This window comes from Lampris incognitus, chromosome 21 (genome assembly GCF_029633865.1).
Source record: "Lampris incognitus isolate fLamInc1 chromosome 21, fLamInc1.hap2, whole genome shotgun sequence".
Lineage (NCBI taxonomy): Eukaryota > Metazoa > Chordata > Actinopteri > Lampriformes > Lampridae > Lampris > Lampris incognitus.
In genome coordinates this window covers 22,481,247-22,495,685 of record NC_079231.1, presented here as the reverse complement: position 1 = coordinate 22,495,685, position 14,439 = coordinate 22,481,247, and the positions used below count along the sequence as shown (strand labels likewise).

At 47.5% G+C, this 14,439-nt stretch overlaps 1 protein-coding gene across 1 annotated transcript in view; it reads right to left on the bottom strand.

Annotated features, from left to right (window-relative positions):
- Nucleotides 1-14,439, bottom strand: part of mgat5 (alpha-1,6-mannosylglycoprotein 6-beta-N-acetylglucosaminyltransferase) — a 187,187-nt gene that overhangs the window by 28,147 nt on the left and 144,601 nt on the right. The window contains exon 8 of the mRNA XM_056301107.1: nucleotides 12,113-12,246. Within this exon, the coding sequence (XP_056157082.1) occupies nucleotides 12,113-12,246 (134 nt within the window). The remainder of the gene's footprint in view (nucleotides 1-12,112; nucleotides 12,247-14,439) is intronic.

Genomic DNA, 14,439 nt, shown 5'->3' with positions numbered 1-14,439 from the left:
CGTAACACCGAGGGCGGTCTGGCGGCGGCCTTGCCTAGCATTGGCTATGTCTTTAGTATCGTCGTGTGGAGTGCGGGGAGGTGTGTCGAAGAGGGAGAAGTGGCGTTGGATCGGCTGAGGGAGCCTGGTCTGCCGCGTCTGGTGGGCCCAGGGACCACGGCCCTGCCCGGAGCTGCACCAGAGGAGGAAACACCAAGGGCGGTTTGACAGGACGCGGAAGCGGGGCAGGCTAAGCTAACTGCTAGCCCATGCAGACCAACAGTTCTGACAGTCATCCTGGCGTTCGCCCTCTTGGACGGTGAACACTTTTTTGTGGATATGTTGGATATGTGTGTTCTTGTCGTTTGCATGTGTTTTTGTCCCTGTGTTGCACCGCTGTGGGCTGGGGAAACGATATTTCATTTCATTTCATTTCACGTGTGCAGCTGCGTGGAATGAAACGACAAATAAATGTTTCTGAAGGTTGATTCTGATTAACCCTGACGTGCATGTCTTTTTGATGGAGGGAGGAAACCGGAGCACACCCACACAGACACGGGGAGAACATGCAAACTCCACACTGAGGACGACCTGGGATGACCTTCAAGGTTGGACAACCCCGGGGCTCGAACCCAGAACCTTCTTGCGGTGAGGCGACCGTGCTAACCACTTCGCCACTGTGCTTTTATATAGCCTAATAAGGCTGAACAGATGCTGAAGGTCTCACTTTAGTCAGGCCTCATTGTAGATTAAGGCTGTAAGCGTTGTAGGACCGTACATAATATAACGCACACTGTGATAGATTCCAGTGTATAAAGGCTATAAAAACAAGGTTTGACTGCAGGTGAAGCAGTCAGTATCCTCTTTTATTTGACAAAGCAACAGTACAGAACAACAGCATAATCCGAGGTAGTCCTGTAGTTTCCAACGACCTCGACAAGAGAGCTGCACACAGTGTCACTCCGCTCAACCTTAATACCCCTCTAAAGACCAGACAACGTCACACACGCAACATCACATTTTCCTGTCATTTGAGATTATCTTCAAAACGACAGTATCCACTGCCTCTGAACTCCAAGGACGACAGCGAGGCCAAAAACTCAGCCGGTCCTCTCACGGAGGATCGGATTTGAGATGCGGGAACCATTACATTATCGTCAGGGGCCAAACAGGCCGACAACAAGGAAGGGAGCTCACAACAGTTCCTGCCACTGTCTGGGTTTCTCGACTGCTCGGCCAAACCCATCTGGAAACACTACAGACTTCTGGACCGACTGAAGGATGGATACTATCTGATACATTATTGCAGTATATATATCCACAATCTGATACATTATTGCAATGTGGATATATATATATATATACATACACACACACACACACACACACACACACATATATACACACACACACACACACACACACACATATATATATATATATATCCACAATCTGATACATTATTGCAATATATATATATATATATATATATATATATATACACACACACACACACACACACATATGCAATCTGATACATTATTGCAATATGTATATCCACAATCTGATACATTATTGCAATATATAGCCACAAACAAAGAGAAGCACGATTTCATCAAACACACTATAATTTAAAATGTACCCATTCTACAAGTCTGCAAACACAGAGGAACTCAAAACTAAAGGTTTCCTATTCCGTTGCCTAGCAACACGGGGATCGCAGGATCGAATCCCCGTGTTACCTCCGGCTTGGTCGGACGTCCCTACAGACACAATTGGCCGTGTCTGCGGGTGGGAAGCTGGATGTGGGTATGTGTCCTGGTCGCTGCACTAGCGCCTCCTCTGGTGGGTCCGGGCTCCTGTTCGGGGGGGGGGGACAGGGGGGAATAGCGTGATCCTCCCACGCGCTACGCCCCCCTGGTGAAACTCCTCACTGTCAGGTGAAAAGAAGCGGCTGGTGACTCCACATGTATGGGAGGAGACATGTGGTAGTCTGCAGCCCTCCCCGGATCAGCAGAGGGGGTGGAGCAGCGACCGGGACGGCTCGGGAGAGTGGGGTAACTGGCCAGGTACAATTGGGGGAAAACGGGGGGAAAAAACAAACGAACAAAGAAAAAACTAAAGGCTTTGCCACACTGCCTGTTCAATGTGTCATTTCACCACTTCTACTGATTGTTTACAGTTGGCAGCTTGGTCCAAATTCCCGAAGCAGTGACTCATTTTTATTGTGTTAAACACATTTTCTCGCCAAGTAAAACACAATTTCATCAAAAACAATATAGTTTAGAAAGACGCTATTACACACGTCTGCAGTCACAGAGGAGCTTAAGGTTTACCGCCTCCTCCATGTGTTTTTCACCATTTCTACACTTGGTTTACAATTGGGTGAGGCAGCACCGTGGTGCAGTGGTTAGTGCCGTCGCCTCACAGCAAGAAGGTCCTGGGTTCGAGCCCCCGGGGTAGTCCAACCTTGGGGGTCGTCCCGGGTCGTCCTCTGTGTGGAGTTTGCATGTTCTCCCCGTGTCTGCGTGGGTTTCCTCCGGATGCTCCGGTTTCCTCCCACAGTCCAAAGACTTGTAGGTCAGGTGACTCTGCCGTACTACATTATCCCTAGGTGTGTGTGTGTGTGTGTGTGTGTGTGTGTGTGTGTGTGTGTGTGTGTGTGTGTGTGTGTGTGTGTGTGTGGGCCCTGTGATGGTCTGGCGGCCTGTCCAGAGTGTGTCTCCCGCCTGCTGCCCAATGCCTGCTGGGATAGACTCCAGCATCCCGCGACCCTGAGAGCAGGATGAGCGGTTTGGATGATGGATGGATGGATGGATGGATGGATGGATGGATGGATGGATGGATGGATGGATATCCACACACACACACACAGCATTACAATCAAAAACAGTGGCACTGAAAACCTCCTGTGCTGGTGTGGTGGTTTAACCGCTTGGCTGGCGAGCAGAAAGAAAACGCCTTCCGTTTCACCGACAGCCAGACAGACATACAGAACGATAAAAAGAAAGGCAGATAAACGTGTGGTGAAAACAACTCCAGACTCAGAAGATAGTTGGGGGTGAAGCCAGCCAGACAGTTCCCAGACAGACAGACAGGTAGGTAGTGTAAGTCAGTGGTCCCGGGGCATGGGGTGGGGGGTGGTGGAGGGGTAAACGGTATGCATGAGTGTGGTGGAGTTCCTGGTGAGTAGTTAGGGGATGCTGTCCGAGGCTACTCGCGGGCTTGTCTTCTCACTCGTAATGATGTAGAACTTATTGGAGGCTGGTGGCCGGCCAGGGCATCGAGCGGAACTGTCAGGAGGTCTGGCAGATGGGTCTCTGGCAGCCTCTGTTTGTTTGCTTCCAGGGTGTGCACGCGTGTGTGTGTGTCTGTGTGTGTGTGTGTGTGTGTGTGTGTGTGTGAGAGAGAGAGAGAGAGAGAGAGAGAGAGAGAGAGAGAGAGAGAGAGAGAAAGAGACAGAGTGAGTGAGTGAGTGAGTGAGTGAGTGAGAGCAAGTGAGAGAGATAGATAGAGAGAGAAAGAGAATGAGAGTGAGTTAGTGAGAGAGAGTGAGCGAGTGAGAGACAGTGAGAGTGAGTGAGTGAGTGAGAGAGAGAGAGCAAGAAGGCGAGAGAGAGTGAGCAAGCGAGTGAGTGAGAGCGAGTGAGAGAGAGATGAGAGATAGATAGATAGATAGATAGATAGATAGATAGATAGATAGATAGATAGATAGAGAGAGAGAGAGAGAGAGAGAGTGAGAAAGAGACAGAGTGAGTGAGTGAGTGAGTGAGTGAGTGAGTGAGAGCAAGTGAGAGAGATAGATAGAGAGAGAAAGAGAATGAGAGTGAGTTAGTGAGAGAGAGAGTGAGCGAGTGAGAGACAGTGAGAGTGAGTGAGTGAGTGAGAGAGAGAGAGCAAGAAGGCGAGAGAGAGTGAGCAAGCGAGTGAGTGAGAGCGAGTGAGAGAGAGATGAGAGATAGATAGATAGATAGATAGATAGATAGATAGATAGATAGATAGATAGATAGAGAGAGAGAGAGAGAGAGAGAGAGAGAGAGCGAGAAAGCGAGAGAGAGAGCAAGAAGGCGAGAGAGAGTGAGCAAGCGAGTGAGTGAGAGCAAGTGAGAGTGTGAGAGATAGATAGAGAGAGAAAGAGAGTGAGAGTTAGTAAGAGAGAGAGTGAGCGAGCAAGTGAGTGAGTGAGCGAGCGAGTGAGAGATAGTGAGTGAGTGAGTGAGAGAGAGAGAGTGAGACAGAGAGAGAGAGAGAGAGAGAGAGAAAGCGAGAGAGTGAGCAAGCCAGTGAGTGAGAGCAAGTGAGAGAGTGTGAGAGAGAGAGATAGATAAAGAGAGTGAGAGAGTGAGTGAGCAAGTGAGTGAGGGGCAGGGAGAGTGAGTGAGATAGATAGATAGATAGATAGATAGATAGATAGATAGATAGATAGATAGATAGAGAGTGAGACAGTGAGAGATAGATAGATAGATAGATAGATAGATAGATAGATAGATAGATAGATAGATAGAGAGATAGATAGCTAGATAGATAGATAGATAGATAGATAGATAGATAGATAGATAGATAGATAGATAGATAGATAGAGAGTGAGAGATAGATAGATAGATAGATAGATAGAGAGTGAGAGATAGATAGATAGATAGATAGATATATAGAGAGTGAGAGATAGATAGATAGATAGATAGATAGATAGATAGATAGATAGATAGATAGATAGATAGATAGAGAGTGAGAGATAGATAGATAGATAGATAGATAGATAGATAGATAGATAGATAGATAGATAGATAGATAGACAGATAGACAGATAGATAGATAGATATATAGATAGAGAGATAGATAGATAGATAGATAGATAGATAGATAGAGAGAGAGCAAGAGAGAGCATGTGTAAACAGGTCAGTGGGCGACCAGGTGTAAATGATGAGCAAGCTGAAGACAGGCAGGGAGGCTGGAGGGAAATGCGTAGATAAAACGAGAGAGGAAGAGGGGGAGATAAGAGCGAGAGGAAGAGGCCAGCAGGTAAAAGAGGAAACAGAGAAAAGTAAGAACAAGGTATAAGAGTGAGAGAGCAGCGTACAGGTTTTTCACGTTCATCCATCCATTATCCAAACCGTTTATCCTACACTGGGTGACGGGGATGCTGGAGCCTATCCCAGCAGCCATTGCACCTCGGGGGGGGAGACACCCGACACACACACACACACACACACACACACACACACACACACACACACACACACACACACCTAGTATGGCCGAGTCACCTGACCTACATGTCTTTGGACTGTGGGAGGAAACCGGAGCCCCCGGAGGAAACCCAAGCAGACACGGGGAGAACATGCAAACTCCACACAGAGGACGACCCGGGACGACCCCCAAGACTGGACTACCCCGGGGCTCGAACCCAGGACCTTCTTGCTGTGAGGCGACTGTGCTAACCACTGCATCACCGTGCCGGCCTCCATGTTCAACCCATGTTTAAAAATAACTTGACAACCACAATGTTCTCGATATATAGTATATATATATATAGTATATATATATATATATATATATATATATATAGTATATATATGTGTGTGTGTGTGTGTAATCTCCAAATAAATGTGATCAGGAGTCAGCACATGTGTGTGTGAGCCAGGGTATGCTGTGGGTGGAGTCAGATTAAGTGCAGTGGGCTGTACGGGTTTATAAATGTGAGCCCTGCTGAGAGACAGATGAAGGCAGCTGGCTCCAAGATGTCCTAATAAAGTGTTGAACGGTCCAAACACTTCCCAAATCGACGCCTCATCAGCCAACTAACAACATGATAACAACCTCCGCATCCTGCCAAGCCGAACCAGCTGCAAGGACTTTTCATATCTGACGTTTAACCGGGGTGGGGGGGGTGGGGGGGTGGAGGTCCACATTCAAACACCTTGTTTTTTAAAAAGAACACCCTGATGTGTCAGTGAGGCTCCAGCAGGGATCCAGCAGAGGTAAACACAATTATGTGTACTCTGCAAGAGTCATGTTTATTACAGCACTACAATACCATTATTACAATAATTATTTATTACATTAGTAAATATTATTAAATCTAACATTATTAAATATTATTTTAAAATATTATGTATTATTAAATCATTATCAAATAATATTCAATAATAATAATATGCATTAATATTATTAATTAATTAATAATTATTAACTAATTCAGCAGAGGTAAACACAAGTGTATGTACTCTGTAACTGTCATGTTTTGACAGCACTACAATACTATTATTACAATTGTTTATTACATTAAATATTATTAAATATAACAGTATTAAATATTATTTTTAAATATGTATTATTAAATCATTTTAATTGATAAATAATATTTATTATTGATAACAATACTAATATTTATTAGTATTAGTAATTAATAAGTCTTAGTTCAGCAGAGGTAAACAGTTATATGTACTCTGTAAGTGTCATTTTTATTACAGCACTACAACACTATTACAATAATTATTTATTACATTATTAAATATAACATTACATATTATTTTAAATATTTTAAATATAATTTATTATCAAAACATTATTAATTAATAATAGATATCTATTACTAACAATAAGACGAATATTTATTGATATTATTAATTAATAATTATGCAAAATTATTTATTTATTAATATTATTTTACATATTATTAAGAATTACTACATATTGCATTATTAAACATTATTTATTACAATACTAGTTATCTATCCCATCCTGAGTATTTACAGTGGGGTTTCTTAGTCCACCTACACACCGATGAGAAGAACTGCTGGAGAAATGTCTGTCAATATTGATACCCAGTCCATTCACTAGAAAAACAAAACAAAACAATTATTTGAACGGGAGCAGCGGGCCGTGTGTGGGGGTTTTCTTAATACCGACAGCTGATCTTTGGCCCTCCGCCCACATCTGGTTTGCATAGGTAAGGCAATGGGTTTATTTGTCCACCTGCCAGCGCGACCGCCCTCAGTGCTCGGAACAGGCTGTGTGTATTTGTGTGCTTTTCTGTTTGTGGAGGTCTCTCTAGGCCAGGTGGGATTTGAATATTCCCCATTACACCCTCTGACAGGTCAGAAACTCGCATTTACAGCATGCGCACACGCAGAGGCCTCTTTTACCACCACGCTTTGCACTACAGCACTGTACTGCACGGCTGCTGTGATAAACACCTGATGTCTTAATCCGGCCTGTTGGTGGTGGAAGGCCTGCGATGAACAGATCCAGCTGCAAGGACACAATACACCATGCTGTGATTGTGTGTGTGTGTGTGAGTGATGGCAAAAGATCACTATCAACTCACTCCCTCTGTCTTTCTGGTGCTTCGGAGGGGTTGCTATGGAAACTGCTTCATGAGAGGTGGTCGGGGCCATTTTATGTTGGGTCTTACTAACACCGCCGCCACCCCGACAGCGGAATCACTTGCAGCCGCGCTTGCTTGCCGTCTGATCTGAAGATCTCTGCCACCGCTTAACGTCTAGTCCTGCCTCCTCGGGTCAGCCGAGTGCCACGGAGGACGCGTGTCTGTAGGTTCCCATTACATCTCAACACTACGCCAACTGATGTCACTGCCTCTTCTGATTAGACTGACTGAAGGCGGTGTAGTGCTGGGTTGGAAAGAAAACCTGCATATACTGCATGCCCCCCTGCCCCCCCCCCCGCCCTGCACCTAGAGGACCATGTATGTATATACATGGGCTCCACATCACTGATTTAAAGTTATCTCTTTCTGATGGTGGGGGGACTGTGGGTGGGAAGCCGGATGTGGGTATGTGTCTGGTCGCTGCACTAGCGCCTCCTCTTGTCAGTAGGGGTTGTCTGTTCGGGGGGGGAGGTGGAACTGGGGGGGGGGATAGCGTGATCCTCCCACGAGCTACGCCCCCCTGGCGAAACTCCTCACTGTCAGGTGAAAAGAAGCGGCTGGCGACTCCGCATGTATGGGAGGAGGCGTGTGGTAGTCTGCAGCCCCTCCCCGGATCGGCAGAGGGGGTGGAGCAGCGACCGGGACGGCTCGGAAGAGTGGGGTGATTGGCCAAGTACAATTGGGAGAAAAAGGGGGAGACCCCCCCCCCCCCCAAAAAAAACAAAAAGTGAATTCCTCTCATTAATTATGCTTTAAGTGTCGTGGTTGGTGGTCTGGGTCATCAAGGCTCACCTGTTCCCCATCCTGATTAGTATTTCTGCTCACCTGCGCCCCATTTATCCAATTGCCCCTGCCCTACTCGCCTGTTCCCCATTCCCCGGCCTGGCTCTCCGGGAAGTTATATACCCCCCCCCCCGGTTGCCATGACGCACAAACACATATGCTGACGCTTGGTTGCCGGATGCCTCGTCCCGAGTCGTCCTCGCCGTCTGTAGCTACCGCTCCTGCAATCTCAAGTTCGTTTGCCTCATTAAAGCTTCTGTCCTTGCTGTCTGCATTTGGGTCCTTGCTTCCTGCTGCCGGCGCGACATTAAGGCCTTGTTTACAGACGTGGGACTTTAATGACGTCATACAGTAGGTATCGGTCCACAGGAAATCCATATTTAACATCCGGCTCCGCTCAGGCAGCTATGAGAAACCCCTATGTGGGGCTCCAAAACACTGCAATTACCCTGAACGAGACAGCGGGGGAGAGAGGGGTCTCGTTATAGCCGTTCTACTTCCGCCCGCTTCATTTTTTCTCCCGCAGGTTCCACTTTTGAGTTAAACGGCGGATATCTCGTGATATCCATCATTTAACTAAAAACGACACGGTTTTTAGTTAAGCGGCGGAGGTCTCGTTCTGCACAGAGAGTCCGTAAGAAGAAGATTGCCTTGGAAGGACCGAGGGAGGGAAGTGCAGAAGCCGCAGTCTGTCAGCTCGTTATCTGTCTGCCCCAAAATGGCCCTTTAATTAAAAGTCGGAGGTAATGAACACACTTGGGAGTCTTATTAGCAGTTAAAGCATCTCACTGTGAGCTGATGGCTTCTCTGTCTGCCCTTTCACGGCGAGCCTGAACGGCACAGAAACCCACCGTCACAGAAGCACAGCGACAGTCGCTGTGTTATAAACAGAGTTAATGCACCCCCCCCCCCCCCCGGTTGTCAGTAACTTTTAAGTGACTTCTCCATAATGGCGGCACAGTGAGGTTCGAACCCCCCGGCAGGGGGGGGGGGTCATCCCAGGCTGTCCTCTGTGTGGAGTTTGCATGTTCTCCCTGTACCTGCGGCGGGGTTTTCTCCGGGTGCTCCGGTTTTCCCCACCATCGAGAAAGACATGCACGTTAGGGTTAATACTCCTGTCTGTGCCTCTGAGCAAGGCATGGCAAGACGAACTGGAGTTGGTCCCCGGGTGCTGCACGGCGGCTGCCCGCTGCTCCTAGCTACACAGCTAGGATGGGTTATATCCAGAGAAGAATTTCCCCACCGGGATCAATAAAGTATCTCAAATAACTTCTAGTGTGACCTTCATGAAGACAAGAAACACATTTTTAGAGCTGTAACTGAAGAGGTGTGCTGTTACACTATTTATGATGATAAAAAACCGGGCTGTTTCAAAAAACAGGCCACTCCGCTCTCAACGACTTCCGCAAGTCATCATATTTTGCACTTGTCCGCTTGATGCCACTGACTGTTGAGACTGCACTTGCCTGGCATACTGCTGACAGCATGGCCAGCTAACCACTAGGCTAGCTAACCACTAGCTAGCTAACCACTAGCTAGCTAACCCCTAGGCTAGCTAACCACTAGCTAGCTAACCACCAGCTAGCAGGGGTGCAAACTGGTGATGGCTCGGGAAGGGGCCATTATCATTTGCCTGAAAACGAAGAAAATGATCAATGTGCGGCGCCCAGGCCCCTTCCCATAACGCATGCAATATTTGTTTATATTTTATGTCCATTATAATTCTGTTATCCTCTTTCGATGTTGTGTTATGTAAATTGCGTGAACACAACATCCGTTGCACGCTGTCCATCTTGGGAGAGAGATCCCTCCTCTGTTGCTCTCCCTGAGGTTTCTTCCTATTTCTTCTCCCTGTTAAAGGGGTTATTTAGGGAGTTGTTCCTTATCCGATGAGAGGGTCTAAGGACAGGATGTTGTGTTGCTGTTAAGCCCACTGAGGCAAATTTGTAATTTGTGATATTTGGCTATACAAATAAAATTGATTTGATTTGATTTAATTTCTCCGTACGAGCTCGGTTTGCCTGGCATACAAGCCTGTCGGTGATACTCGGACCTACGAAGCAGCGCTAACGATAAGAAAAACTCAGCCGCATCTCCCAGAATTTCCAATTGATAAATTCCTTCATAAATTCCCACCCCACCCCAAGCATGGACCGTTCTCCCCCCTGCGCTCTGGGAGGCGCTACGGGAGCCTCAGAGCCCGCACTACCAGGCTCAAAAAGAGCGTCTTCCCCAAGCTGTTGCCCACCTGAACCTGGCTACCCACTGAGTGTCTGTACTCGTGCTCTTTTTGAACTTATGTTCAGCTTTTGTTCTTCATCTGTGTGTATTTTATACCGTGTTTGTGTGTCTGCCCTGCACTGTTTGGCGAAGCCGCAGCCCTCGTTTCATTTTTAACAAGTGCCAGCACATTGTTTCAATGACAATACACGGAACTGAACTGAACTGAATGTTGGCTGCATCCAAACGATTCTCTCCTCTAACGTCTGTGGTCTCTCCATTGAGTCGTGCCGTCAGGCATCCGAAGTGCCAGACTGACCTAAACTCAGCAGCGACCTCTTCTAAAACATACCAAGTGTAGGTTGAACGCTCATCAAGGCGTGGGCAGTTCTCCGGCAATTAGCCGCGTGCCAACCTCTCCGAGTCGCCGAGTCTCTCTTTGTCCGGGGATAATCCTCCAGTCACTGCGCTGGAGAGCGAGCGTGAATCTGAACAGGTTAACAACTCCTCGCCGCCGAATGGTTACATACGCCACATGGTCGCAACCGACGCCCGTTCCAATCTGGCCGGCGACCTTTATTGTATTTCATTACACCTCTCTCTCTCGCTCTCTTGCCCCATTTCCTGTCTGCCTCTTCACGTTCGCTGTCTGATAAAGGTCAAAAAATGGCAAAAAGTAATCAAAGAAAAAAAGAAAAGAAAAACTCCTCCGTGTAGGCGGCGAGCTGAATTTCAGCATCTTAACCACACACACCGGCTGAGTTTCCTCGGAAACCTCTGCCCAAGGTGATTCACAGGCTTCCACTGCCGAGCTCTCACAGGTCTGACAATGGGTTCTCCGAGGTGTGTCGGTGTTCTACTGCGAGCCTGCTGAAAGCCCGGCACTTTCATCTTCGCAGGAAGTCAGGGTGTGTGTGAGGGGAAGAGTGCATTTGTGCGAGTAGGTTAGTGTCACTGTGTGAATGTGGATATAGTGGTGAGTAAGGATGGGTATACATACAGGTGCATGAAAATGGGTACACACACATGTGGAGAGAGCAGTAAACAATGATGGTAGAACATATGTTAAAAACTTTTTTTTGGGGGGGGGGGCGGGTTTTTCCCGCTTTTCCTCCCCAATTGTACCTGGTCAATCACCCCGTCCCGGTCACTGCTCCACCCCCTCTGCCGATCTGGGGAGGGCTGCAGACTACCACATGCCTCCTCCCATACATGTGGCGTCGCCAGTAGCTTCTTTTCACCTGACAGTGAGGAGTTTCACCAGAGGGTGTAGCGCGTGGGAGGATCACGCTATTCCCCCCAATTAGCCCCCCGAACAGGCGCCCTGACCGACCAGAGGAGGCGCCAGTGCAGCGACCAGGACACATACCCACATCCGGCTTCCCACCCGCAGACACAGCCAATTGTGTTTGTAGGGACGCCTGACCAAGCCGGAAGTAACATGGGGATTCGAACCTACGATCCCCGTGTTGGTAGGCAACGGAAGAGACTGCTATGCTACCTGGATGCCAAAAAACCTATACGTCATTCAAAATACTCACACACTGAAACCAATCCAAGTTTCACCAACTGAAGGCCTTCAACTACGCCGCGGGGTCTCGCCAGGCTAACTCTGGCAGCGCTAGCTAACATGTGTACTGTTCAGTGTGTGACTCTGCCTCTGAGCAGTGAAACATGCGATGGCTTCTCCTCATCAACACCGGTGCGTACATATATGTGTTGCGTGTCTGTAAAGCGGCCTACCTTCCAGAAGTTGTCCACCTTCCCGTACACCAGAGACTGGTTCTGTCTCTTGATATCGTCAATGTGCTTGAAGTCGCTGGCGTTGAGGTGCTGCTCCACCACGAAGCCCAGGAAGCTGTTGTCTGGAGTGTGGGCTGCAGCACAAAACACACACACACACACACTCGTCTTTACTGCGGGGAAAGGACCGTGATGTACGCTGATAACTACCCCAGCCAAGAAAGTATGAAATGTAACTGGTCACTTTTTTGGGGGGATTTTTTTCCCCCTTGTTCTCCCCAACTGTATCCGGCCAATTAACCTCACTCTTCCGAGCCGCCCCGGTCGCTGCTCCACCCCCTCTGCCGATCCAGGGAGGGCTGCAGACTACCACATGCCTCCTCCCATACATGTGGAGTTGCCAGCCGCCTCTTTTCGCCTAACAGTGCTACCCCCCCCAAAAAAAAACAGGCAACCAGGTGACCCGACTGACCAGAGGAGGCGCTAGTACAGCGACCAGCACACATACCCACATCCGGCTTCCCACCCGCAGACACGGCCAATTGTGTCTGTAGGGACGCCCGGCCAAGCCGGAGGTAACACAGGAATTCAAACCAGCGATCCCCGTGTTGGTAGGTAACGGAATAGACCACCACACCACCCGGATGCTCCAAATAAGGCATTTTAAATTTCACCTTCGTCAGATCATCAGGTCGTCAGCCATGTTCCCTGTGCTTGTATTCTTGATTCAAGAACAAAAATGGCGACATCTCCACACCAATTCTCATGTAAAGTATGTGCAGTTTATTAATTATTATTAAATATAACCTTATTAGCCATGAGGTCATCCATCATTATCAGATAGGCTTCCCCTAACACAGTCACAGACCGACAGGAACACACGAACAACACCGCACCGTCCTTCCACCTCCTCACTGTCCCGACTGTGGTTGGTTATTATGGGAGCACCAGATCAGCAGGGCAAGTGGGCAACTCTGAGCTGGCCGCACTCCACCTCTCCAACTGCTCTCAAATACACATCTAACGAGAAAGACTCAGGGATTTCTCTTTTTTTTTTTTTTTATGGGGACGTTGTTTACCCAGACAGCCGAAAAGCCGGGCTGCTGGGGGTGGCGGAGAAGATTAGATTTAAATTAACAAGCAATAAGACTCCTAATCCTCCAATTCCAAAGGAAAAAAAAGAAAAAAGAATAAAGGAGAGGCTTGGACAACAGAGCCAAACAATGGACGAGGAGCAAACAACAGGATGCTGGAGCCTATCTCAGCAGTCATTGGGCGGCAGGCGGGGAGACACCCTGGACAGGCCGCCAGTCCATCACAGCCCCCCACCCCCCCACACAGACACCTAGGGACAATTTAGTACGGCCTAGTCACCTGACCTACATGTCTTTGGACTGTGTGAAGAAACCCACACACACATGGGGAGAACATGCAAACTCCACACAAGAGGATGACCTGGGCTGGACCACCCCGGGGCTCGAACCCAGGACCTTCTTGCTGTGAGGCGACTGTGCTGACCACTGCACCGCCATATGTATATATATGTATGTGTGTATATATATGTGTGTGTGTATGTGTGTGTGTATATGTGTATATATGTATGTATGCATGTATGTATGTATGTATGTATGTATGTATGTATGTATGTATGTATGTATGTATGTATGTATGTATGTATGTACACTACCGTTCAAAAGTTTGGGATCACCCAAACAATTTCGTGTTTTCCATGAAAAGTCACACTTATTCACCACCATATGTTGTGAAATGAATAGAAAATAGAGTCAAGACATTGACAAGGTTAGAAATAATGATTTGTATTTGAAATAAGATTTTTTTTACATCAAACTTTGCTTTCGTCAAAGAATCCTCCATTTGCAGCAATTACAGCATTGCAGACCTTTGGCATTCTAGCTGTTAATTTGTTGAGGTAATCTGGAGAAATTGCACCCCACGCTTCCAGAAGCAGCTCCCACAAGTTGGATTGGTTGGATGGGCACTTCTTTGAGCAGATTGAGTTTCTGGAGCATCACATTTGTGGGGTCAATTAAACGCTCAAAATGGCCAGAAAAAGAGAACTTTCATCTGAAACTCGACAGTCTATTCTTGTTCTTAGAAATGAAGGCTATTCCATGCGAGAAATTGCTAAGAAATTGAAGATTTCCTACACCGGTGTGTACTACTCCCTTCAGAGGACAGCACAAACAGGCTCTAACAGGTACTATTTAATGAAGATGCCAGTTGGGGACCTGTGAGGCGTCTGTTTCTCAAACTAGAGACTCTAATGTACTTATCTTCTTGCTCAGTTGTGCAACGCGGCCTCCCAC